The following is a 26,663-nucleotide window of genomic DNA, read 5'->3' as shown; positions in this document are numbered from 1 at the left end:
TAGTGGGAACAAGCCTAGCTTATTTATGGCCCAGGCATTTATTAAATCAAATATAGCCTCTGAGTTGTTATTTGAGAACTGAGGCACCTAGGGCTTGGGTGGAAAAGCCTGTGGTTACAGTTTCACAATTGTGTTCACATCCTCTAGCTAACTCAGGTAACACAGACTGTTGTTTTAGTGTTTGGGAAACTGAGGCATGGATTCATTCAAGCTTGAGGCCATCTTGGGCTACAGAGTTGCAGGCAACGCTGGCTAAAGAATACCATCTTGTCTTGGCAACAATAAAAATCCTTTAGTGTGCTAGTAAGGATGGAACTGCACTAAGGTCATATTTTTATTCCTTATACTTGCATAAGCTAAACTGCTTTTTAAATAGTATCCATTCAGAAATTTTACTGCGAGTAGCATATACAACTTCATGCTCAGCAACCAGCTGTGGAAATAACAAAAGCCACCCAATAACTGACAGTTTACCAGTCCCCCAGTGCATCCTCCTCTCCCAAAGAAATCAGCAAAACCATGAAGCTTTAGGGACAGTTGTTTTTAGATGTTAATTTGAAGATTTAACTTCGCTGTACAGAAGTGTTTTGTCTTTATGTAGACCCTGTGCATGCCTGACATCAGGAAGACAGAAGGTGTCAGAGCCTCTGGAACTGATGTCTCAGCGGTTGTCAGTTGCTATATAGGTGTTCAGGTTGAACCCAAGTCCTCTCGAGCAGCGAGTTCTCCTGACTGGTGTTCCACCTCCAGTCCTTGGATTTTTTTGAGGTAGAGTCTAATTATGTATCCCAAAATGGCTTAGAACCCCAAGATGCTATGTGTGCACTACCATGTGTTGCTTATTACAACATTATTGAAAATGATTTGTTAGAAGTTTTGGTGGTGAAATTAAACTAAAACTATTGAGTTTAAACATGAACACTGGATTAGTCTTGTCGACTATGAACAGATTTGCCATTTCATCTGTATGAACTTCAACTCTAAAGACATCCAGTGTCTTTTATTTTGTTCAAGAGTCAAAAAAATTTCCATAGACAAAATACATTTCAACATAAATATATATGTATACTTGTAAAAAAAACCCAATGAAGCAGCCCCAGGGGCCTGTATAAAATGCCATCAGTTTTTATACAAGCTGCTTAAGTAGTAAGTCACACTTGACCTCTTTTCAATGCATGCAACTTAAGAAAACTTCCAGCCCGGCGGTGGTGTCGCACTCCTTTAATCCCAGCACTCGGGAGGCAGAGGCAGGCAGATTTCTGAGTTTGAGGCCAGCCTGGTCTACAGAGTGAGTTCCAGGACAGCCAGGGCTACACAGAGAAACCCTGTCTCCATATCCACCACCCCCCACCCCCCAAAAAAAGAGAAAACTGTTCCAATTGCTCATCAGATACCAAATGGGCTTTTTCACAGACATTTCAGACACTTTAAACCAATCAAATCTATATTTTGAATATCAGCTTGAGCTGCAGATTAAGATGAAGCCCTTCACATAACTTGAAGAAGTGATGTAATCTGTCCTCAGGTTGGAACTGTGTTTCTCAGACTTAGGCTCCTTCCACAGAATCATCTTCCATCCCTAGGAGGTAAGCGCCATCAAGATGGCTCATCAGCTAAATCGCGTTGATCAAAATACCTAGTAAGAAAAAGAATTCAGTGTGTGCACACTTATCAAGGACAGCACTGCTTGTAGAAGCAAAAGCACACAATGACTCAACAAAGACTAAACCACAGCACATCTACCCAACAGGGGAACACTCACACACATACAAAGGGTGTGGGGGAATGCGGAGCTCTTCTGTAAAGCTGCCTAGGTTTGGGTCCTGTCTCTGCCATACACTAGCTAGCTCTGTGATGTTCAGGAAGCAGCAAAGGCACTTTGCATTCTTTTGCCAGTTTTCTCATCTCTAAACTGGGTGGTATAGGATTAAATGAGTTCCTATTATGACACACTAAGAAAAATGCTTGGAAGAAAGCACCAGGAAAATTAAACATAGTGATTATAGATCAAGAACTAGGTGTTTACTATGTGTGTATTTTCAAAAATACATCTTGTTTGGTGGAGGGAAGGATAACTTGAGGGTATTTAGTTAATATGAAGCTTTAGAGAGGTGTTAGCAAGACAAAACCAAACCAAACCTCAAAACAAACTGCTGATCAATGAGCAAAGCATGTCCAGGAAGAGACCTAAAATCAATGTGTGCCTTTCCTTAGATACAGGCTGTATTTTCAAATCAATTCAGCAGGAACTTTGATAGAAGGAACGAGATAGAGCTTGGTTGGTAGACTCCCTGCCTGACAGGTACAGGTTCCATCCAGTACAGATTAAAAGACAAAAGGAAATGTAATCAAACATACTAGATAAAAATACACAGCAAATGAAAATTAACACAGCATTAAACATGTTCTGCCTACTACTGATAACAAGGAAAAACATGAAGTTAAATTTCTTAACTCACCTGCTAACTAAGCAGATCAGCAGATTCAAAGCTGGGACTCTTTCGTCATCTTTACTGCCCTGAAAAATAGAAAAAGGCTATTTTTTTTTTCCATAAGTATTTTCTTTCTTTCTTTTTTTTTTTCTTTTGGTTTTTTGAGACAGGGTTTCTCACCTGCCCATCTTTCATTTATAAAATTAAAATATAAATAGATCACTTTCCCTGGTCCCAAATTTCCTCTCTCCAATCTAGCTCTCTCAATATCATGACTCTCTTCTGAGTTTGAGGCCAGCACAAAACAAACAAACAAACAAACAAACAAACAAACACACACACACACACACACACACACTCTCTCTCTCTCGCCCTCTCTCTCTTGAATATATAATCTGTTCAGTGCATATATGATTCCTTGTATGCATATGACTTTAAGGACAACCACTTGGGGGTAGGGAGGTCCCAGATACCAGGGTTTATTAGTTACTTATAAGAGGCCCCTTGTTTTATTCTGGGGCAATGTTTCATGTATCCCAGCCAGGCCTCAAAATTCCTAAGTAGTCACCAGGCTGTCCTTGGTCCTCTGCCTCTGCTTCCTCAGTGCTGACAGGCTTGGGGTCCCACACTTGAACTATGCAGTACTGTGTTTAGAACCTTGAGCTTTGTGCATCCTGGGTGAGCATTGTGATTAACAATGCTACAGCCCCAGCTACAATCTCTTTATTTTTAAATTACGTTTCTATTTAGTATGTGTGTTTGGTGTGTGTGTGTTTGGAGGGATCAAACTCAAATCACCAGCCTAAGATCACTATTTAGAGAATAATGCTGTTCTGAAGGACTTATAATGCTGTTTTCTTTTTTCTTTTTGGTTTTTCGAGACAGGGTTTCTCTGTATAGCCCTGGCTGTCCTGGAACTCACTCTGTAGACCAGGCTGGCCTCAAACTCAGAAATTCACCTGCCTCTGCCTCCCAAGTGCTGGGATTAAAGGGGTGTGCCACCATGCCCGGCTGTATTGCCGTTTTCAAGGGTTGTAGTTTTATGGAAACTGAGGGTTTAAATAGAGTGAGTTTGACACTTCCCCTCTTGAACGTCAGCCAGGAACTGCCCTTAGCTTACTCCTGGTAGATGATCCTCCCTAAAAGGATGATATAAATATAAGGTAGACCAGACGGGGCCTTTGAGCTTGTATTTTGAGCTCTCAAAACTGAACTAAAATCAATTTCTTTGTAAACTGGATAGAGGGTTTTCCTAGCATAGTCAAGGTCCTGACTCAATTCCTCTGTGCTTATAAACAGCAGCTTCAGGTATTCCGCTACAGCAACAAAAATAAACTAAGAGAAGGATGAAGTCATAACAGCAGAACCAATGACTAGGATCTTGTCATGTTAGATCTCGTCTGGACCTTCAGACTTCCTTTACTGGAGAGAAACAAACTTCATTGTCCCCCTGCCCCATACTATTTTCTTGAGATAAGGTTCTTACTATGTAGCCTTGGTTGGCCTCCCAGCGAGGCCTCTGCCCTCCATGTGCTGGGATTGAAGATGCACATCATCATGCTTGGCCTCCCCCCTTTCTAGAGAAGGTCTTTTCTGCTATTGCCCAGTTTGCACTTGAACTGCAATACTCCCCTTTCCATCTCCTAGATGCTGAATTACAGTCATGTGCCACCATATCTAGTTTTGTTATTTAATATACTCTATTTGAGTTTTTTGTTTCTGTAGACTCCTTAATCCCAACTAATAACATTCCACATTTTTTTTTATCTCATATATCTTCTTTTCTACCATAGTAGACAGACTCTGAAATAGTACAGTATAACTCACCACCAGCAGCCTCACTTCAGAACATCTTCTTGCAAGCTGTCGGATTAGTGAATGAGCCTCAGGTAATAAAGGCTTTTCAAGACAAGCCAACAAAGCATAAAACCATCTTCCCTAAGAAAAAATTTAAGAAGTGATTAATAGACAAACAATGAAGAACCCATTTATTGTGTTTTTCTACATGCTCGATGGTGTTACCTGCTTACCCGCTACAAATGAATCAAGGCAGTGTCTAGAGAGGTGAATACTTTTGTTTTCTAACCACAGACCTAGGCCACTACATACTTCAAAATAGTTCCTGATTCCCAATGAACTTATGTCTATATTTGTACTACAATTGAGGTCCTCGCTTCCCTTATTTGGTATATAACATTTTGCCTGCAGGCTAGAAGGCATCGGACCCCATTACAGATGGTTGTGAGCCATCATGTGGTTGCTGGGAATTGAACTCAGGACCTCTGGAAGAACAGCTAGTGCTTTTACTCTCTGAGCCATCTCTCTAGTCCCCCTCCCACACCTTTTTGAGACAGGGTCTTACTGCATAGCCCTGGCTGGCCTGGAACTCACAGAAATCTATTGCTCTGCCTCGTGAATGCCTTGTCCTGAGATTCTCTATTATAAGCAAAAATGTTCTGAGTTTTTTTGAGACAGAGTCTCATGTATCTCTGGCTAGTCTTCAGCTCAGAGATGTTTGTCTCTGCCTCTAGGGTGCTACGATTAAAGATTTATAAAGCTAAAGGTATATAAGCAAAACTCTAAATTGCTAGGTTTGGTGGACGTGTAGTGCTAGAGTCTTGGGAGGTTGAGACAGGAGGTCTACAAGTTCAAGGCCAGCCTGACCAATTTACTGAGACTGTGTCTGGAAATGCAGTAGTAACTGAGGGCTGAGGGTCACTGTAAAGCACCTGCTTGTCCCTTCCTTCATGACGCTCTGTGTAGCCAGGAACAATGGAGCCAGGCAGCATGGGAATGAGGACCCTGGACCTGAGCCGAAGTGAATACCCCTTCCTTAAAAAAAAAAAAAAAAAAAAAAAAGCCCACAACCTGGGGGCTGGAGAGACGGCTCAGTCGTTAAGAGCACTGGTTGCTCTTTTGAGGACCAGAGATCAGTTCCTAGCACCCACATGGCAGCTTGCACCTAGCTATATCTCCAGTTCCAGAGGGATTCAACACCTTCACAGACATATATGCAGGCACATTAAAAATAAATAAATAAACATTGAAAAAAACCCCACAATATTCTGGGGCTATCTGTAGGAATACTCTTGAATGCTATTTCAATTACAAAATATAAAAGTAGTAATAGTTTATACATAAAAATGTTAAGAATATTAAGAAAATAGAAAGAAACATTTCTTTTTTTTTTTTTTTAAAGATTTATTTATTTATTATATGTAAGTACATTGTAGCTGTCTTCAGACACTCCAGAAGAGGGAATCAGATCTCGTTACAGATGGTTGTGAGCCACCATGTGGTTGCTGGGATTTGAACTCTGGACCTTCGGAAGAGCAATCGGGTGCTCTTACCCACTGAGCCATCTCACCAGCCCGAAAGAAACATTTCTTGTCTTTGTCATCTAGCTAAAATTTCTGATTTTTGAAATGTTTGCTATTCAGGATGTTACAATATATAAGATGATTAAAACTATGTGAAAGACGGGTCTGACCCTAGGGCAAAATCAGTAGCATTGATTTTAATGTGTATCATCTCATGAAAAAATATTAAAACTTGTTTTTACTAAGATAGGGCCTTCTTCGTAGTCCTAGCTGGCCTCACTCAGGCTTGCTCTGTAGCCCAGGCTGGCCTTGAACTCACGTGATTTGCCCGCCCTTGCCTACCCAGTTCTAGGATTGCAGGTTCATGTGCTACACCTGCCTGAGGATGTGAAAGGGTGGCTCTCAGAGAAGACCACACCCAGGTTCCTGGTGTGCCTTAATTTTCTTTAGAAAGTTTTTCCTTTAATGTCCGTGCTTAAATTTTGTATTAAATTATCTTTAATAAACTCCAACTCCATTTTTAAAAAGTGGATGAGAAAACCCCAAGTAAAGTTATACAGTCTGCCTCTGACAGACTGTGTGACTATAAACAATCTACTAACTCAGCTATATTTTATTACCTGTAAAAGGGGGCTTAGTTAGTGAAGAATTGTATAAAATGGTTGTAGAATAATGCATTCAATGCATTATTATCTACTAATAATTATTATCTATCTAATAGTATTATCTACTATTGTTTGCTCCTTGTTTCTTTCTTTTTTTTTTTTGGCTTTCCAAGACAGGGTTTCTCTGTGTAGCCCTGACTGTCATGGAACTCACTCTGTAGACCAGGCTGGCCTTGAACTCAGAAATCTACCTGTGCTGGGATTAAAGGCATATGCCACCACTGCCCGGCTTGTTTCTACTTTTGAGACAAGATCTTCTGCAGCCTAGGATGAGCTGCAATTCACTATGAAGCTAAGGCTGCCCTCACACTCCTGTGTCCGCTTCTCAAGAACTGCAATTTACAGGTGGATGTCATGACATTCCCAGTCTCTATGGCTTTCTCAAGGAGGAGAATATATTGACTTATCTTCTGGTATAAGGTCCTTACTTATTGTAGTGGCTATTCCTGGTTGTCAACTTGACTATATCTAGAATGAACTACAATCCAGAATTGGAAGGCTCACCATAGATCCTAATCTGGAGGCTGGGAGGTAGAAGTTTCTGAGTTCAAGGTCATCTGGGATTAAAGGTGTGGTGGCACACACTTTTAATCTGGGCTACACCTTCTGCTGGAGAACTACATAAGGACATTGGAAGAAGGAAGGCTTTCTCCCTTCTTTGACAGTTTGCCATGTGGGACTGAGCAACTGCTAGATCCTTGAATTTCCATTCACAGCTGCTGCTGACCATTGTTGGGAGTTGGACTGTAGACTGTAAGTCATCAACAAATTCCTTTACTATATAGAGACGACCTATAAGTTCTGTGACTTTAGAGAACCCTGACTAATACATTTATATACAAGATTTGAATTTTATATGCAGAACACATGAATACTTATATGTGTGCGTGCGCATGCACCCACCCCCCCACCCACAAGTATAAAAACTGCAGTCACGGGGCCTGGAGAGATGGCTCAGTGGTTAAGAGCACTGACTACACTTCCAGAGGTCTTGAGTTCAAATCCCAGCAACCACATGGTGGCTCACAACCATCTGTAATGAGTTCTGAAGCCCTCTTCTGGTGTGTCAGAAGACAGCTACAGTGTACTTAGATATAATAGGAAATAAATCTTAAAAAAAAACCCCTGCAAAAACAAAAACAAAAAAACCTGCAGTCACACCTCACATAAGTAAATGTAATTTTGCCTATATAATGAAAAGAAAAAGATGCAATCTTACCAATTCTGGAGTAAAGTCTCTTTCTCCAAACCAATTACTTAGATATTCCAAGACACTAGTAATGGTTGTCTTTAAAAAGAGACAAGGATGGGGGTGGGGGTGGGGTGGAAGAAGGAAAGGAGGGAGGGAGAGGCGGGGCAGGAAACAGTGACATTAGCGGTAAAATACTGAGAAGTTCAACATGAGTTCAAGTAACTGCGGTTAAAAAGCAGCTCTGAGGGTTAAAATGTCTTTGTTCTTGACACCATGAGTAAGGAGTAATTTCATTAGATGGCTTACACATAGCAACTGGCTTTTTGTTTTGTTTCTTGAGACAGTGTCTCACTTTGTATCCCTGGTCTGCCCGAATTCACAATATGGAGCAGACTGGCCTTGAACTTGTGGCCATCCTCCTGCCTTTGCCTCTGGAGTGCTACTATTACAGGCATGAGTCTGCATACATGGCTATAAAATCCTTTAAGAGAAATATTTTTATACTCTGAAGTATAAAACTTAGGCTTTAAATCTTAGGCTTAAAAAGTAGTTTGTAACTACTGAAAAATTTCAAACACTCCTACAAAAGACCCTTCAGTCTACTTACCAATTCAGATTAACCAGAAAACCAAATCTCAGGAGAAACAAACTTGGCTAGAGAAGGATGTTTGAAAATTATAGAAATGAAATTATCAATGCTTCAGAATATTTCCTTCCTTAAATGTTAATAGAAAACTCAATAAGAGACCTTAACTATAAGTACGTCTTTCCTTTCTGAGACAGAGACCTCGATATGCTGGAGCTTGATATGTAGACCAGGCTGGCCTCAAACGCAGAGACACACCTGCCGCTGCCTCTGAGTGCTGGGATTAAAGACATGCACTAACCGGCTTCACTGCTGAACATTAAAAAGTCTCTATTCCTCAAAGACTGAAGAATGAAATCCCATTTGTTTCCCGCTTTGGTCCAGTAAGTTATCAGTTTTCAGAGACTGCAGGCCGAGGCAGGCCCTTTACAACTGGAATTGTGTCTTGGCCTTACTTAGTGAGCTTTGGATGCAGACTTAGCGCTTATAATTGGAATGTACACAAATGAAGACTTAGTACCATGTCAGGAACACAAGCTCCACTGTCAGGGGATTCTTGGTTACATGATGAAATCCTGTTTCCTCAGCTATAAGACACAGCTATTAACATTAATTTCCTACACTAAAACGTAATCCGAATCACTGAAGGCCTAGGATAAGGCTGTAAACACTGGGTAAGTAGATTCAAACCCTTTCATATGCACTGTAAGCAAAAGACTGTATGTATTATTTGGTGACAATTACCTGATTCATTCTGCTTACAATACTAAGCAAAGGAGGAAAACCAACCTGGAAAAAAAAAAAAAGGTATTTACTAAATGACAACACAAGAGGGGCTTCATTTACTTCTGTGCAAACTGGTAAGTTTCTTGCCAAATAAAAGACAGAAAAAACCCAAGGGCTAGGGATCTAGCTCTGTGATAGAGCACTTGGCGAGTATGAGTTAGACACTGGACTTAAGTCTTGGTACTGTGGGGAACATAAACAAATAAATAAGAGGAAAAGTGGCTGGAGAGATGGCTCAGCAGTGAAGGCTATTTGCTAACCCAAGTTCAGGTCCCAGCACTCATACAGGTGGCTCTCAAATCACCTGAGACACCAGCTCCTGGGATCTAATGCCCCTGTGTAGCCTCTGTAGGTACAAAGCATGTGTGCTTGCCTCCTCACTCGACTCTCTTATAAACTGTTATTCACTTGGCTTGCTATTGTAGAATATATAAAACTGCTTCAAATGAAAGAAAGCTAATGTTTTTAAGTAGCATTTTAAAACATTTCATACTTTAAAAATTTTATTTATTAAAATCATATTCTTAACCAGGCAATGGTGGTTGTAATCTTAGCACTCAGTACTTGTGAGACTGAGGCAGGAGGATCACTGAGTGATTTTTAAAAATTTCATGTATCTCTGTGACTGTGTGTGTATGTGTGTGTACATGGAAGGACTATCTTCAGGAGTTGACTTTCTCCATGGACTTTTTCTACCATGTGGGTTCTGGTGACTGAACTCAAGTTGTCAGGCTTGAAGGCACTGAGCCGTCTGCTGGCACTTACAACGCGTGTGATGGAGGTACCTTCAAACTTAGATGCAGGTCAATCGTGAAGAACAAGGAGTTAGGCACAACATGTACGGCTATAGTAGCTACGCACATGGTTTGGGTGTGGTATCATGAGGATTTGAAGTCAGGTCATTCTGGCTTACACAGTGACTTATAGGCCAGCCTGGCTAGGACTGTCTCAATGTCCTCCACAAAGTCACCAAAAACTAAAATATACTCTCAAGATTTCATGTGAAGGATATGTATTAATTACTCTAAAAATTTCCTAATTGGGCCAGGTATGACTCCCAGCACTCAGAAAACAGAAGCAGGAGGATCTCTGAGTTTGAGGCCAGCCTGGTCTACACAGGAGTTCCAGGCCAGCCTGGTCTACACAGGAGTTCCAGGCCAGCCAGGGTTACACAGTGAGTCCCTATCTGACAAGAAGACAAAAAACACAAAACAAAACAAAAACAAGGGTTTTCTAGGGCTGGCAACATGTTTCAGTGGGTTAGAGCGCTGACTGCTCTTCCGAAGGTCCTGAGTTCAAATCCCAGCAACCACATGGTGGCTCACAGCCACTCATGATGAGATCTGATGCCCTCTAGCTAAAGTGTACTTATAGTGATAAATAAATCTTTAAAAAAAAAGTTCTCTAATTATATGTTTTTCTTTGTTTCTGACTACTTAAAACTTAATATTTAATCCAGGCCCAATAATTTTGAAAACAAAGCAAAACACCAAAACCCTAAAGTGACTCTTGAGAAGTCCACACTGATGTTCTAGGGTGTGTATTCTGAGTGCCTCTTTCTCCACTAGTCTCTGTGTTTTGAATTCATATTAAAATGTTTTTATTAGTTCCTAATCCTGCTTCACAAAATACCCTGATCAGAACAAACAAAGTACCAAGCCCTGAATCCTAGGAAGAAAGGATAACATACACTCAGTACCCTAGCTATCCAGATGACTCTGGGGGGAAGAAGGAGTGGCAAGGCCATCCAGGCAAGGAGACCCTGTCCCAAAATAAAACAAACAAAAACTCCCTTTACTAAAAGAATATCTTTTAATTTATAAGATTATTATATATCTAACACTAAAGAGATAGGAGCCTGGTACATTATTTTACAAACTTGACTGACACTCTCTAAGTCAACCAGCCATGACCTAACTGAGAGCCTGGCAAGCATCTCCTACACAGAATTGGACAGTCCTGATCTTTGCCAGTCACACAACATCTCGGTGGTCAGACTTGTTCTTTTTTTTTTGAGACAGGATTTCTCTGTGTAGTCCAGGCTATCCTCAAACACACAGAGCTCTACCTGCCTCTGCCTCACAAGTGCTGGGACTCGGCTTTGTCTTTCTCAGCCTGTGAAAGAGCAAGTGACTCTCAGGTCATGAGGTACACACAAGCAGGCTGCGGTCTGAATCTGGCAGAGGCTGTGGACTGATCGTTCCGATCGCCTAACAGATGTCTGCCCTCTGTGTCACTTGGTGTGTTTACCTATGGCACCACCTACTTGTACATAATCGATCCCAGGGCTTTCCTCTGTAGACGGTCCAGTGGCCCCTTCAGCACATAACCTTTCACCCAGACAAAATTTTTTCCAGCCTTCTTCATCTTCAGATTTTGGCTGAAGGAAAAAGTAAAAAAAATGAAGCCAACGAAATCACTGAAGGATACTTCAAATGCAAGAAATAAACAACTAAAAATTTTGGCACATTTTCTTAAAAAAAAAAAAAAAAAGTGAAGGTTTCACACATCCTGACTGTTCCCAACACAAAGACGCGGTACTAGTTAAGGACATAACTGCGTAAGTATGCTGCCCTTTAAATCCCTATGCTGCAGCTCTCACTGCCAGAACTGTAGGCTGTGACTGCAGCTGGAGGCATGAGTGAAGTCTAATCCAATCACATGGCCTCTCTATTATTCACTTGTGTGTGCACATAAAGAACAACTATTACAAGGCAGTAATACCTAAGAACACTTTCCAACTTCTCAGCCTTATTTACTTATTTTACTACAACTGATATACCATTAATATTCTATTTTGACCCTGACAACAACATCTACCGTAAATCTCTCAAGATAAGGCTAATTAAAACAGTCATGGGCCAGGCATGAGAACACGCCGGCACTCCAGAGGCAGAAGCAGACAGATCCCCGTGTCTGAGTTAGCCTGGTCTACAGAATGAGTTCCATACCAGCTGGGGTGATATAGTGATACTCTCAAATAAAGAGAAGAAAAAAATATGAACTGGTCCAGACTATTACTATAGCAAATTGATAAACTTACATAATGGCATATGATGAAAAATAAAAATAATAGGAATAACCAATTAACTCTTTAAAGACTAGACTATGGATTATTTCACACAGGTATATACTAGACAATTTAAGCCAAGAAACTCATTTACCATTGCCACATTACTGTCCAACTGTTGTGATTTCCAGTGATTTCTATGCTTGTGTACACTCTAAAGGAAGAAAAATAAATGCTCTTCAAAGAATGAAAAACAAAAAAGTTTTTGTATAAAATTTTAAACATTCACAGAAAATACATACTAATATGTTTAAGGATTAGAACAATTTGGTAACTCACTCATAAATACTTACGTATTTATAATTTTTTAGTCTTAGAACAGAAATACACCCGAAGGAGGTTAATTTCATTAAAAGGGACACTTGCCTGTCGAACAGTTGAAAAATGTGCCACTTGTTGTTGTTGCCACTGAAGTGTTGGAGAGTAACCTTCAGGCGCAGGCTGGCATCCGGAAAGCTGAAAATCAGTCCACACATGTTAGAGTCAATGTTAGTGTTGTAACTAGAATCTTATGTCTAAGATTATATAAGAAAATAAAGGTACATTTTATCAGAGCAGAAAAGCAGGCAGCTCACTTTACAATCTATGTACCAGTTACTAAAACAGATTCTTTGGCATCTTACTAAAAAATACGGACTAAATGATTATGGGTGAAGTCTCTATGAAATCTAAATTCTATGAACTAAGAATATAACTGCCCCCCCCCCTCCCCCGGTCTCATTGGGTAGCCTTGGATGCCTGGAACTCCTTCAGATCACTAGTTGAGGCTGGCCTCAAACTCAAAGAGATCCACCTGTCTCTGTCTCCCAAATGCTGGGATTAAAGGTGTGTGCCACCACCAGCTGGCTGATGATTCTAGAACAGTGAAGAAAAACAAACAAACAAAAAAGAGATATACCCCAAATAAAGAATTTGGGAAGGTCAAAATATACCCAATAACTTAAAGACGTGAAAAGGTCTACTTGATTTCCTTTACTTTGTTGATGGGTGGTGTGATGGTTTGTATATTCTTGGACCAAGGAGTGGCACCATTTGGAGGTGTGGACTTTTTGGAATAGGTGTGACCTGGTTGGAATAGGTGTGTCACTGTGGGTGTGGGTATAAGATCCTCACCCTAGTTGCCTGGGAGTCAGTCTTCCACTAGCAGCCTTTGGATGAAGATGTAGAACTCTCAGTTCCTCCTGTGCCAAGCCTGCCTGGATACTGCCATGCTCCCACCTTGATGATAATGGACTGAATCTCTGAACCTGTAAGCCAGCCCCAATTAAATGTTGTTTTTATAAGACTTGTCTTGGTCATGGTGTCTGTTCACAGCAGTAAAACCTTAACTAAGACAGGTGGGGATTGGCATGGTGATGATTGAAACCCCAGAGTTGTCAAACAAGGTGGCTAAATACTCAACATGCCAAGTCTTACTTTTATTTTCCAAAATAGCACACAGTTAACAAATGATCAGGTGTCAAGCTGGAGAGATGGCTCAGCCATTAAGAGCACTGGCTGCTCTTCCAGAGTCCTGAGTTCAATTCCCAGCAACCATGTAGTGGCTCACAACCATCTGTAATGGGGTCTGATGTCCTTTTCTGGCATGCAGGTTTACATGCAGCAGAGCACTCATACATAAAATAAACAACAAAAACGGAAACAAGTCTAAAAAAATGTTTTATAAAACCCCAAATAATCAGGTATCACCTTCTAACAGAACTCAGTGGGGTAAATTGGAAAAAAGACCAAGTACACATGAACTCGTGTGCGTCTAGTGAAAACATGTAAGGTTATATATAGTGCATGAATTAAAATGTCCTAATTATAAACATTAGAGGAATTACTTCAAACATACATTGTCAAAAACCTTGAAAAACGGAAAAACCTGACCTCAGGTTTCATATAATCTTCCCTGAGGAAACACCCTCCTACTCCCAAGTTTTGTTTTGTTTTTTTTTTTCCTGATAGAGTCTCCTTATGTGGTCTTGGATGTTCTGTAAATCACTATGTAGACTGGGCTAGCCTCTGATTCATTTGTGCTGGTATTAAAACCATGTACTACCGTAAATGGCTGAGATTTTTTTTTTTAAACTAAAAAGTTTTATTTACTTTATGTGTATGAGTGTTTTGTCTGCATGCATGTCTATGTATCATATCCACGCGTGGTACCTGAAAAGGTGTAAAGAGAGCATCAGAGCCCTTGGAACTAGAGCTAGAGATGGTTGTGAGCCACTATCTGCTCAGAATTGAACCTGCATCCTCTGGAAGGACTCCACTGAGCCATCTCTCTAGCCCTATAGTTTTGACTACTGAGTGCTGTTTATTTTCTTCATGCAATGACCAGATGATGTAATTATTTGGCTATTCTTTGTGCCCTTCAGGAGACCGATACTGTACAAGCATAGGGAAGTTTTCTCCTTTGTTTCTGAGATGAGAGTCTTATATATTCCAGGGTAGCCTGGAATCTTCTATGTAGTTGAGAATGATCTGGACTTCTTGACCCTTTTGTCTCTACTTCCAAGTGCTAGGATTACAAGCGTGCTTACCAACAGGCCTGGTCTTTAGGGACCTTTTCTTTATGATCCTCTGTTGTGTTCTTAGTGCCCAGCACAACCTAACTGCTCAATAAAAAGTGTGCTGGCTAAGCAAATGAATAAAGAATATGGACAGAAAGCTGCCAAGACAGCTGTGTTTCTATACTGAGAAAATGATACCAGGTCAAATTGAAAAAGTGTACAATGCACCACCCTGAAAAATAACTATAAAGGTATATCCAGAAAAAAATATCCTTAATTATTTATAAAGGTCAATATTAGTAAACAATTGAAGTACTTTTGTTTGTTTGTTTGTTTGTTTGTTTTGAGACAGGGTTTCTCTGTGTAGCCCTGGCTGTCCTGGAACTCATTTTGTAGACCAGGCTGGCCTCGAACTCAGAAATCCGCCTGCCTCTGCCTCCCGAGTGCTGGGATTAAAGGCGTGCGCCACCACGCCCGGCTATAAAGGTCAATATTAGTAAACAATTGAAGTACTTTTTGGGGGTAGGGGAAGTAATCTTTTAAATGACACACACACACACACACACACACACATTTTCCAGAGGGTCTCAATGTAGGCTGGCCTCCAGACCAAAACGCCTCTGTGTTAGCTTCCAAGTGGTGCCTAACTTTATAAGGAGCAATCTAATCTTATACACACCATAACTTATATTTTTGATATGATAGGAAAATGTTCGTGTTGTATATGTGTGTGTTGTTAAAATATTCCCAGGTGGTTGGTTAAACTCACAGAAATGTTCACACTTTGCTTCCTTTTCAACTTCTTTGGGTCAATCTGGGCTACCACAACATCTGGACATTGGGCTGCTTCGATCCTACAATTAAGTAATACATACATGATACTTATTATTTCGCTTTGTAGAATAGAGAGATGTGTTTTACTTTATTATGAAATGGGAAATAAAAGTGCAAGCTCCCAATGAAAAAACGAAACGCCTGACACCTAGATGAAAAGCAAAGAAATTTAAGAACACACGTCTTAACGTGCAATCAAGTTCAAAAGTTATCTGCCAACCGTAGGGTGTAATAAGATCTTAAATTTCCCGGACCTCCCGAAAGATAGGAACGCAAACAGAGGAGGGACTGTTGCACACCAAGGGTCAGGCGCGGCACCAGGGCTGTACACAGGGGCACGACAACCAGCCCACTCGCACGGGGCGAAATCACTCACTGCACTCTCCTCAGATATTCCTGAGGCGTCCTGGGGGGGACCGAGGGATCGAAACCTTCCGTCAAGTCACAGGGCTCCACAGGTAACAACCGTGGCATCAACTCTTCCACCGCAGACTCGGCTGGAACCCACGCCATGGTTCTCGCTCCCGCCAGTCTCAATCGGCGCCCAGAGTAGGCACGGCGCAGGCGCCTAAGCGACCTCCGCCGAGGCCACCGGCTACAGGCGCAAGGGGGCGGAGCCACACAAGAAACCTGCTGGTTGCATCAAGCTTATGGCACCGGTGGTGGAATGTAGCGCTCGAGAATAATTCCTGGCAGAAGTGGTTCCTGAAGAGTTTCTAGGTCGCTCTGTCTAATCCCATTTTCTCGTCTAAAGCTTGGGTAGGCGGCAGGGACTGAGGATGAACTTTGAAATCTTTAATATTTTTAAAATTAATGAACAATATCGCTATAATCGTCATTTTTAGAGTACTAAAGCCTTTAACCATTTGTAAACACGTTACATTCGTCTAAATCTTACAACCCCTTAGGGTGGTGTCTTTCTGACTTCGCGGGGAACAGAGTGGATGAATGCAGAACTTTTTGTTTTGTTTTTCACTTTTTCGGATAGCATCTTAAAGTTTAGTTGAGGCTGTTCTGGAACTCATTAGGTAGCTCAAGGAGTCTCAAACTTGTAGTGATCCGATCCCCTGGCCTCAGCTTCTGGAGTACCAAGTATCACACGAGGATAATTTTTAGGTTTTTGAGACTGTCTCTTCTGTGGCTTAGAAGGGTCTACAGTTTGCAGTGTAACGTAAGCTGGGCTGCCTTTTTTTTTTTTTTTTTTTTTTTTTTTTTAACCTTGACTATTGAGATTACAGGCATGAACCATCACCACTAGCCGAGTGAGATACTTAAAAACTTTAAAATTACTATTTTGCGATTGCTTGTGGGTCGGTGAGGAGGTCAGAATACAACTTCTGGGAGTAAAGTTTCTTTTTCTGCCTTATGAGTTCTAGGCAAGTGAGGTCCCTGAGCCAAGCCTTCTCATTGGCTCTTGACAACACACAGACGAAAACCCAAAATTAGAGGAGAATCCGAGCATCTATTTTCTAGCGAATACTTCAAATAATTGTTAACTCGTGCTTCGTTCTTTCTCCTCTTTGGACACGGATACAATGTCAGGAAAAAAACTTGCAAGAGCCTTTTCTATATACTAGAAAACAAAAACAATCGTTCAAGCAAACAGTAGACGTGAAAGCTACATCTGGTGGTTAACATTTTTTTTCTTTTTTTCTGGGGCTAGCAATGCCCTAGTCAGGTATTTTAACCTTAATCCTACACACGGCCTCGAGCGGCCACATCCCACCCTTTATTACTCCGGTTACCTCCCTTCCTCCACCGCCCTGGCTATCGCATCGCTTCCTGCTAGCCCCGCCCCTTCCTGAATTGTCCCCGCCCTCCGCTTTGCTTGGCCGTCTTTCACGCTCGCCCCACCCTCTTTATTACTCCCGGTTCATCTTTTCCGCCACTCAACGCGCCCATTACCTCCTGCGCGCCCCGCCTCTTCCGGGACTGTTCCCGCCCCTTCGCTGGTCGCCCCTCCCCGCCTCCTCCCCTTTGACGTGGCAGAGGCGGCACCAGCCATGTTGTCCTGGCCCAGGCCCTCCAAGAGGCCGGGGGCGGGGCGGGGCCGCCCCTGATTGCGGTGCCACGGCTGCTACAGGGCTTTGGAGCGGACTGACGACTGTGCAAGGCGGAGGCTGTGGCCGTCACGGAGCTTCTAGGTAGGTACTGTGGTAAGGACTAGCGTGGCAGCCACCTCTGCTCCACCGGGGTCTTAGTCGGAGCTGGGAGGCGGGCGGCGGGCCGGAGTGTCAGGATTGTTGGCTCTGTCCCGGCTGTGCTCTCGCATAAGCAGCGGGGCGTGCCGGAGGCTGTGGCCCAGCGCCGAACCGAGATCGCTGAACCCTGTGCTTGTCATGGCGACGGAGCGCCCTCGTCTTTAGTCCTCTTAGTTTAGGTGGAAGGACCGTAGCAGGATGGAGACCGAGGGTCTGAGCATCTGGCTCTGCACCCACCCCCACCTCCTGGGTGACACGCTTTGCCAACCCTGCCCAAGGCTCCTGTGCCCTGGGGCCTCTAGGTTCGTTTCTTGACTGCCCAGGAGTGCCCTAGACTTTGAACCCAGGTGACTACATCACCTGTAATTCGGCCTTGGGCCTTATAAAGGTTAAAGAAAAAACCACCAGGTATAGCTAGTGCCTGGGGCCTTGATTATTAATGATCAGGTTTCAGAACTGAGCAATACCATGCACTGGGGCATTTATTCTGTCTGTAGAGCTTTACTGTTTGTGGGAGAGGAACAGGAAGAGGTAAATAAATCCATAGGTAGAGTAGAGTTGGAGATGTCTAATTCATCTCGTCAGCTAAACTTCTGTCCTGTCTTAACACAACCCCACCCTAAACCACGGATAGCTAGGCACATTTACTGAAAGAAATTTAAATTTAAATGTATACTAACATCTTCCTTCTTTCCAGCATCATCAGAGGGCCTTTGTTTTTTAATTGTTTCAATGACCAATTTTATTATTGCCCCCAAAATTCTCACATAACTGATGTGAAATTTGAAGGCCAGAGAAGTTTATTGCCCAAGAGCAAAAATTTGTTACTCAGTCTATTTCATTGGAAATTTTACAACTGGGCCTGGGAAGATGGCTCAGAAGTTAAGAGCACTGGTTGCTCATCCACATGAATACACACACATACACGGGCACAGAAACACACACTCACACAGAGAACTCACTACTGGCTTACAACCTCTTGTAATACACTTACACACACAGTGCCTCATTACCTATTTACAACGATTTGTAACACACCCACATACCTTTCATCTCAACCCCCAGCTCACTAGTGGTTAACAAGCAACTCCATTGGTAGAGGATCCACCACCCACTTCTGGCTTCCACAGGTACTGCACACACATAGTATACAGGCAGATACAGGCAAAACACCAATAGACAAAAATGAAATAAATATATATAAAAGAAAACTTGCAACTGAAATGTAGGGAGGTAAGGTGGTAACAGATAACTAATTTACTTAAAATTTGTATGTTTTCCCATTAGGAATGCATAAGGGGGTAAAAATGGAATAGAGAAAACCGATACTATGGGAAGCCTTTCAGGATGTAGGAAAGTGTTTGCTGTGTTATGATAAAGTGACATGAGGCTTTGACTCTATCAGGAGAAATTACTTAATTAAAATAGTCATCACTGCAATAAATTATTGAAAAAATGTGACTTTTTTTTAAAAAAATGGCCTTTTGTATCTTTATCACGTTTTAAGAAGATGAGTTTGTAAAATCTGCATTATAACAATATTTCAGGATGTGTGTGTGTGTGTATGTGTTTCAAACAGGGTCTTACTATGGCAGGTCTGGAACTGACAAGAGATCCATCTGCCTCTGCCTCCTACGTGCTAGGATTAAAGTCCTGTTCCAACAAGCTTGGCTCTATTTTTCGGCTAATGTTCGTATTGGATGATCAGGCGCTTGCCAAATAGATCATCACACTAAGGAGGTTTGTGACAGGACTTTGGAGGTGGGCTTTGTGATTCGAAGCGTGAACGGTTACTTTGGAAAGAGAAGGAAGCTGTGCATGACCATGTAGCTGGACAAAGTAAGAACAGGGTGCTGCTTGCTTCAGATGACTGCTGGGCAGTGAGAGTGCTAAGATGTTCAGTGAACAGCAGTGAGTGGCATTGGAGCGCAGAGAGAGGTTGAGAGAAAAAAACTGAGCAAGAGGGATGATACTGTGCTCACATATCACTCAGGTGACGCTTTGTTTGTCCTAATAAAATATGAGGGTGTGGAGTAGAATTCAGTCCAGGGGCCGGAGAGCTGGCTCAGCATCCAGAGCATCGGCTGCTCTTGCAGAGGACCAGGGTTTTTCTAGCACCCATGTTCTCACAGCTGTCTGTAACTCCAGTTCCAGGGAATCTGACATCCTCACACAGACATATACAGGCCAAACACCAGCGGACATACAATAAACATGAATCATTTAAAGAAGCATTCTGGATGGGGGTCCAGTACATAGCCTACTGTAGAAATTTCACCCTGCTGTTGCCTAAGTGTGAACACTTTCTGAATCTTTTAATAATCTTTCTCACTGAGAGAAAACGAAGGCAGTGGTTCTTAGGACCTTCTTCTACTTTTAAACAGTATTGAGGATCCAAAGAAAAACATGTTTACTTTTATATCCTAAAAAAAACAAAACCAAAAATAAAACAAGTATGTGAAGACTGCATTCTAACAGAGGAGGGGGGAGGGGAAGCAAAAAAGATGATTTTCATTCATGCAGTCATTTTCTTACGTATGACCTCTGTTCCTTCGCTCTTCTCCCACTACTTTTAGTTATGTTTCTTTGAGACAGGGTTTCATTCTGTCAACTGGTAGCCCAGGTTACAGCAATCCTTCTATCTTAGTGTCCCCTAGTGCTGGGGTTGCAAGCATGCACCACCATGCCTTTCTCTGCTGGTTATACCACTTGGGCTTTTTGCTTCTTTTTCCGAGGACAGAGCCTAGTGAACAGGCCAGCAACAGATGGAAAGTCATTCAAGCCTGCTGGTTTCCATCAGCCTCATCCATCAGTGTGCACGGCTCACAGAATTAATCCTAGATATGACAACATCTAAGTTCTTTCCAACTTGGTCTTCTCAGCATTTTTATTGACTAGAAACTTCTCAGTTTTGGAAGAAATCCAAATCAAGATGCTATATTGGGTATCTGGTGAGGGCCTGCTTTCTGGTGCGTACGTGGCACTTTGTAGTTTATTTTTACATGCAGAAAAGACAGCAGAGTTTTCTGGAGTCTTTTAAAAGTAAGGCCACAAATCCTATCCGTTTAAAATCAGGTTTTTTCCCCATTGTCTCTCTTAGCAACATTAATATCCATATTTGTTCTTCTGACAATGTAGGTCCATGGATTTTAAATTATTTTTTAAAATTTAATTGAAAAAACTTGTTTTATTTTTATGGATGTTTTGCATGCATGAATGTCTGTGTACCACGTGGGTGCTTCTTGCTTCAGATTCTCGAGGGTACTAGAGTCCCTGGAGCTGGAGCCATAGAATCTGGATGTAAGCTATCACGTGGACACTAGGAATTGAACCCAACAGCCAGTGCTTCTAATCACAGAGTCACCTCCCTATCCGTGCCTACCTCCTTTTAAGTTTCTTTTTTACTTTTTTTTTTTTTTTTAATGTGTGTGGGTTCTTTGCTTGCCTGTATGTCTGTGTACCCACTTGTGTGCCTTAGTGTCTTTGGGGGGCAGAAGAAAGAATCAAAGCCCCTGTAACTGGAGTTGCAGATGGTTGTTAGTTGCCATGTGGGTGCTGGAAACAGAACCAAGTTGTTCTGCAAAGAGCTATGAGTATTCATAACTATTGCCATCTCTCCAGCTTCATTTTTTTTTAAACCTGATTGTCTTCATTTTGTGCATTAGTATTTGTAATTCTATACCTTTGTGCATTTGTTTTCTTTAGCCTTCATTCATGACTAACCACTCTTTCCAGCTTTAGAGCCAGAGGCAGGACTGTCCTCTAGCTGGGGAAGCCAGCACCCTAGCCAGCCAGTTAGAAGGTAATAGGATACCTGGTTGTGGTGATACATGTTTATAATCCCAGCACTTGGGAGGCCCCAGCTGGAGCAGGGAGGTTTTCAGGATAACCTGGTTTTAGAGTGAGACTCTTTCAAAACAATGACAGCGACAAACAATAGCTAGGAAGCCTAAACCCTCCTAGGAATGTAAAGTATTATGTTAAAATTATATATCTCAAATGCTTTGACAAGTTAGGATTTAGTTCCTGTGAGAGGCTCTGTAAGATGTAAGTCCTGGGGATAGCACTTAATAGGCATTTTGTTTATCATGCCATTAGTATTCTCCACCCAGCTTCAGAAATGGCAGAAATGGGGGTGGGTGGGTATGGGGGACTTTTGGGATAGCATTGGAAATGTAAACGAGGAAAATACCTAATAAAAAAAAGAGAAAAAAAAAAAAGAAATGACAGAAGTACTATTACATGGTCTCCTGGAAAGTCTGATGAGAACTTGTCACTTTATAATGAAAAACTATGCATATTTTATAACTTTATGATTTTTGTATCTGTTTATTAGGAGGTTAGAGGGCACCTCAGTTCTCTCCCTCTACCATGTTGGTCCCAGGGATCAAACTGTTCATCAGACCCTCCATCAAGTGCCTTTAACCCTGTCTCACTGGTTCTTGTCAACAATTTGAAGAGTGAACATCTCTTCCTCTTACTGCCTTGTGAGTGTTAGGCTCAATTCTTATGAGGCTTTTGGATCTTTAAATATCTTTTGACTTATGTTTCAGACAGAAATAAGAATCAAGTGCTACCATGACAACCTATTTGGAATTTATCCAACAAAATGAAGAACGAGATGGGGTCCGGTTCAGTTGGAATGTTTGGCCATCGAGTCGTCTGGAAGCTACAAGAATGGTTGTCCCAGTGGCAGCCCTGTTTACACCTCTGAAGGAGAGACCCGACCTACCACCCATCCAGTACGAGCCTGTCCTGTGCAGTAGGACCACTTGCCGTGCAGTTTTGAATCCTTTATGGTAATTAAATACATGGAAAAACTACTGTGCTAATACTGTTTAGAACTGCAATTTGTGCTCTCTTAGCTAAGCCAAGGGGAGTGCTTACCTAGCACACAGAGGGCTCTGGGTGGGCTCAACCCCTAGCTTCACATAAACCAGCACACACCTCTGATCTCAGTACTCAGAGAGTGGAGGCAGGGGAATTCTGTTAAGATTATCTTTGGCTACATAGCAAATTCAGAGCCAATCTGGGCTACGTGAGATCATCTCAACAGAGAGAAAAAATAGATTGTTTCTTGTTCATTTATATAAGAAATCCATTTTTTTTCTGTTTAGCGTTATAGTCAAGTACAAAGAACTTAAAATTTGGTATGCTAGATATAGTAAATTGGTAATCAGACACAAATGTCATATAAAAACTATTATATCCTATTAAGAATACTAATGGTACTAGCTATGTATGAACCTATCTTATGACTTGGTCATAATTGAGTTGGTGTGATATTCAAAAGGTGCTAATATACTTTGAGACAGAGTTTCTCTGTGTAGACCTTGGCAGGCATGGAACTCAGAGATTTGCCTGCCTCTGCCTCCTGAGTGCTAGGATTAAAGGTGTGTGCCAACCAAAAGGTGCTATCATATCTAAGGCAAAATTTCAGAAAACATTTTAAAAATTTCTTTTTCTTCTACTTCTTCTATCTAGTCTGCTTGTGAATGTAGTGAGTTCTACCTCCAAAACATTATGGATTCTTTGTTTTTTACTTGGTATTTGCTAGTGCTGGATTAGAGGTGTGTGCCACTCTGCCTGGCTCAATCTGTCTTTTGTATCAATGTGCTATCTTACATCTGTTTTCTTTCTGAGCCTTGAGCACACCAACTTTACCTACAGCCTGAAATCTTGCAACCTTTTCCTGTGGTTGACTTCTTTTTCTTCAGGCTGTTCTTCAAGTTCTGCAGTCACTCCTTTGTTTTTATTCGCCTTTATCTTTGTTGTTGTTGATTTATGTTTTTGAGGCAATCTCACTATGTGGCTGGCCTGGAACATGCTCTGTAGCCTGACCAGCCTTGAACTTGATGCGCAGTGGTCTTGCTTCTGCCTCATAAGGATTGGGATTGCAAGTGTACTGACATGGCTGGCCAGAAGGCTCTGCTTAAAGGAGCTGTTCCAAGCACATTCTCTAGAACTATCTTTGTTTTCTTTATCTGTTTAATGAAAAAATAATTGTGTGTGTGTGTGTGTGGACATGTGTTTGTGTGTGTGCACATGTGTGATACTGTGTGTGTGGAGGTCACTGGACAACTTTTTGGAGTTGGATCTCTTCTACCATGGCTCTGGGTGTTGGACTTAGGTTGTTAGGCTTTCTTGGACAGCACTTTGACCCAGGGAGCCATCTTGCTGGCCCTTTAATCTTTATTACTGCTACTTAAGTAATGTTTTCAGCTGGGTGTGATAGTAAAGGTCACTCCAAAAAACTCAACCCATTCTCAGGGTACAGTTTAGTTTAGTGATAAATGATTGCCTAGTGTGTAAGGCTCGGGGTTCAACTCCTCATGCCCCAATAAAAACCAATCACTTTGATCATCAATTTAATCCATTCATGCATTTGAATGAAATTAATTTTATTTAACATAAGGTCCTTGTGAAATTGAACTGAAATGTTGCCTAACTAATCTGTTTTTTCTTACAACAGCCAAGTGGATTATCGAGCAAAACTCTGGGCTTGCAACTTTTGTTACCAAAGGAATCAGGTAGGGACAACTTTTACAGATGCTGATGCTGTAGTGCTGGTCATATAGGGAAATGCTTGTTTAAAAAGAATAAAGCAGTTAGAAAAAAATGTTCTCTTTTTCTTTTGTTTTCTTTTTTTTTTTTTTTTTTCCGAGTCAGGGTTTCTCTCTTAGCTGTCCTGGAACTCACTCTGTAGACCAGGCTGACCTCAAACTCAGAAATCCACCTGCCTCTGTCTCCCAAGTGCTGGGATTAAAAGCTTGCACCACCACTGACTGGCACAAAATGTTTTCTTTTCATTAAGTTTATTGGCTGCGTGTAGGTGGGCATGCATACGCAATGGTGAACGGCAGAGGACAAATGAGGGGTTTGGTTCTCTGCTTAAAACTTACGGGCCCAGGGACCAAGCTAGTGAGGGTTAGAAGCAATACCTTGATCTACTGTCATCTCACCAGCTAGAAATACCTTCTTAGTAATTATATGAGACTAGACTGGTCTACAGTGAGTTTCAGGAGAGCCAGGACTGCGTGGAATACCCTGTTTCAAAAATAAAAACAAAAAAGCAAAAAAACAACTCCCCCCATTCCCGCCATCCAAAAAGGCAAAAATTTAAATGATAAGGAAATAATTTTGAATTTAAAACTGTATTTCTGTTTCTGGCAAATAATTTGGTAATCTTTTTTCTTTTTCTGTTTGTTGTAGTTTCCACCTACATATGCTGGGATATCTGAATTGAACCAGCCTGCAGAGCTTTTACCTCAGTTTTCAAGCATTGAATATGTAGTTCTGGTAAGGACATAGAAGTAGGTATTTAAGAAAGCTATATGTAGATAAGGGCTTATGTGAAAATTGAGATGACTTTAAGGGCATGCCAACAAATCAAACTGAGGATTTCAAAGGTAAGAACTGTCAAGGTCAACTTGCTGAAAGCCATTCCCAACTGGAATTATCTGGTGATTGGTCAGATCCTAGGCAGGACAGTGTGACTTGGTTAGTAAGCTTGAGCGTATGAACTTGATTTTATAATTGGAAGTTCTCTTGCCGTGGACTTAGACAATCAAATGCTAAGTCTGCTGATGTGTCCCTGAGTTTATGAATGAACATGTCCTTGAATTGGGAAAATAATTTTTCTTCCTAGTGTGAACAGCTTTACAGCATTGCTTATAGATTTAATTGTGGAGAGCTGGGCATGTTAGGTCATGCCTGTAATCACAGAACTTTGGTTGTGGAAGCAGAAGTATCAGGAGTTCAAGGTTATTTTGGTCTGTAAGTTTGAGGCCTACCTGGACTTTATGAAATTCTGTCTCAGAACAATAAAAATTAAAAAAAAAGGTAGAAATTTAAAAACTAAATATATTTTTGAGACTCTGTCTGTCTCTGAAGCTCTGGATAGCCTCCAACTTCCTGTGTAGAGCAGGCTGCCACTGACTGCCTCCTGAGTGCTGGGATTAAAGGTGTGCGCCATTACACCTGGCCAATAAAAAACCACTGAATGTGGTATAGGAACAGATATAGTTATGTTTCACTTGAACTAGTCACTACGTTTGTCAGACCTGGGTAGTTTTTGATTTTCTGAAAAGTCATCCTCAGTCTTAGATAAATATTTTATAAACATTAGCCCATTATTATTTATTAGTTTAAAAGGATTTAAATAAAACTGCTGGTCTGGCTCAGTGGTTAAGAATAGTTGATGCTCTTGCAGGGGACCTGAGTTCAGTTCCCATCTCCCGTGGCATTTTGTTCAAAACTGCCTGTAATTGTAACTCCAGTGGATCTGATGCCCCGCTCTGGACTTGAGGGCATCTGCATTAACATATCCACATACCCACACGTGGGAACTCAAACATATATACATCACTAAACAGTGAAATATACCCAAACACAAATAACTTGAAAGATGTCTATGCTTACAGAAATACAATCATGCTAATTAGTAGAATGCTATTTAACTTATTCTATACAATTTGACCAAAAACTCAGTACATGGTTTATATTATTTGGTTTATTTTTTATCTAGCACTGAACTTTGCTATTAAACCAGGGAAATCTTGAATATATTGTTCTAAGTGATCCCTCCCCAACTAAAGACTAAAGGAATGCCCATACCTGACCTGAACTTTGTAGCTGTTAAAGTATTATCTGAAAAATATTTCAAAAATTATTATTATTAATGTTTATTCATTATTAGTGGCATAGTCTCATGTATGTCAGGCTGGCCTCAAGCTTACTATGTAGATGAAGATGGCCTCCAACTCTGTTCCTTCCCCTCTGTCTCCCCAATGCTTGTGCGCATACTCAGTCTGAAAAGTAGTAAATGCTTATATGAAATTAAACTACATGTAACCAAATAGGAAACCAAAGTGTTCTTTCTGTGTGTGGTGTGTGGTGTGTGGTGTGGTGTGTGTGTGTGTGTGTGTGTGTGTGTGTGTGTGTGTGTGTGTGTGGTGTGGTGTATGTGTGTGTGGTGTGTGTGTGTGTGTGTGTGTGTGTGTGTGTGTGTGTGTGTATGTGTGTGTTTCTTGAGACAGGATCTTGAGGTATAGTCCTGGATGGCCTGGAACTCAAAGAG

At 41.4% G+C, this 26,663-nt stretch overlaps 2 protein-coding genes across 3 annotated transcripts in view; one reads left to right on the top strand and one right to left on the bottom strand.

Annotated features, from left to right (window-relative positions):
* Window positions 1–902: 902 nt before the first annotated feature.
* Gemin2 (gem nuclear organelle associated protein 2) lies at window positions 903–15,982 on the bottom strand. Its single transcript, NM_025656.5, has 10 exons — window positions 15,760–15,982; window positions 15,319–15,403; window positions 12,418–12,507; window positions 12,146–12,205; window positions 11,248–11,361; window positions 8,940–8,984; window positions 7,637–7,705; window positions 4,260–4,370; window positions 2,460–2,518; window positions 903–1,636 (listed from the first exon to the last, which is right to left on the bottom strand). The coding sequence occupies exons 1-10, from the start codon at window positions 15,894–15,896 to the stop codon at window positions 1,597–1,599; spliced, it is 810 nt and encodes a 269-aa protein (NP_079932.2). The 5' UTR covers window positions 15,897–15,982; the 3' UTR covers window positions 903–1,596.
* A 1,373-nt stretch (window positions 15,983–17,355) lies between these two features.
* Window positions 17,356–26,663, top strand: part of Sec23a (SEC23 homolog A, COPII coat complex component) — a 53,634-nt gene continuing 44,326 nt past the window's right edge. The window contains exons 1-4 of one of the 2 annotated variants that reach the window (NM_001361956.1): window positions 17,356–17,527; window positions 22,142–22,383; window positions 24,057–24,114; window positions 24,797–24,883. In NM_001361956.1, the coding sequence (NP_001348885.1) occupies window positions 22,163–22,383; window positions 24,057–24,114; window positions 24,797–24,883 (366 nt within the window). In that variant the 5' untranslated portion in view covers window positions 17,356–17,527; window positions 22,142–22,162. Of the gene's footprint in view, window positions 17,528–22,137; window positions 22,384–24,056; window positions 24,115–24,796; window positions 24,884–26,663 lie in introns of both variants that reach the window. The other variant, NM_009147.2, reaches the window with a different exon arrangement.

The sequence above is a fragment of the Mus musculus genome, chromosome 12 (assembly GCF_000001635.26).
Source record: "Mus musculus strain C57BL/6J chromosome 12, GRCm38.p6 C57BL/6J".
In the NCBI taxonomy this organism is placed as follows: Eukaryota; Metazoa; Chordata; class Mammalia; order Rodentia; family Muridae; genus Mus; species Mus musculus.
The sequence above is the reverse complement of the archived record's forward strand: the minus strand, read 5'-3'. Positions and strand labels throughout refer to the sequence as shown.

Coding starts and splice junctions, on each gene's coding strand:
- Gemin2 (NM_025656.5), bottom strand. CDS start 15,896: ATGGCGTGGGTTCCAGCCGAGTCTGCGGTGGAAGAGTTGATGCCACGG. Junction 15,404..15,759: donor GAATATCTGAGGAGAGTGCA/GTGAGTGATTTC, acceptor ACTTAATTGTAG/GATCGAAGCAGCCCAATGTC. Junction 1,637..2,459: donor CTGATCTGCTTAGTTAGCAG/GTGAGTTAAGAA, acceptor TTTTCTTACTAG/GTATTTTGATCAACGCGATT.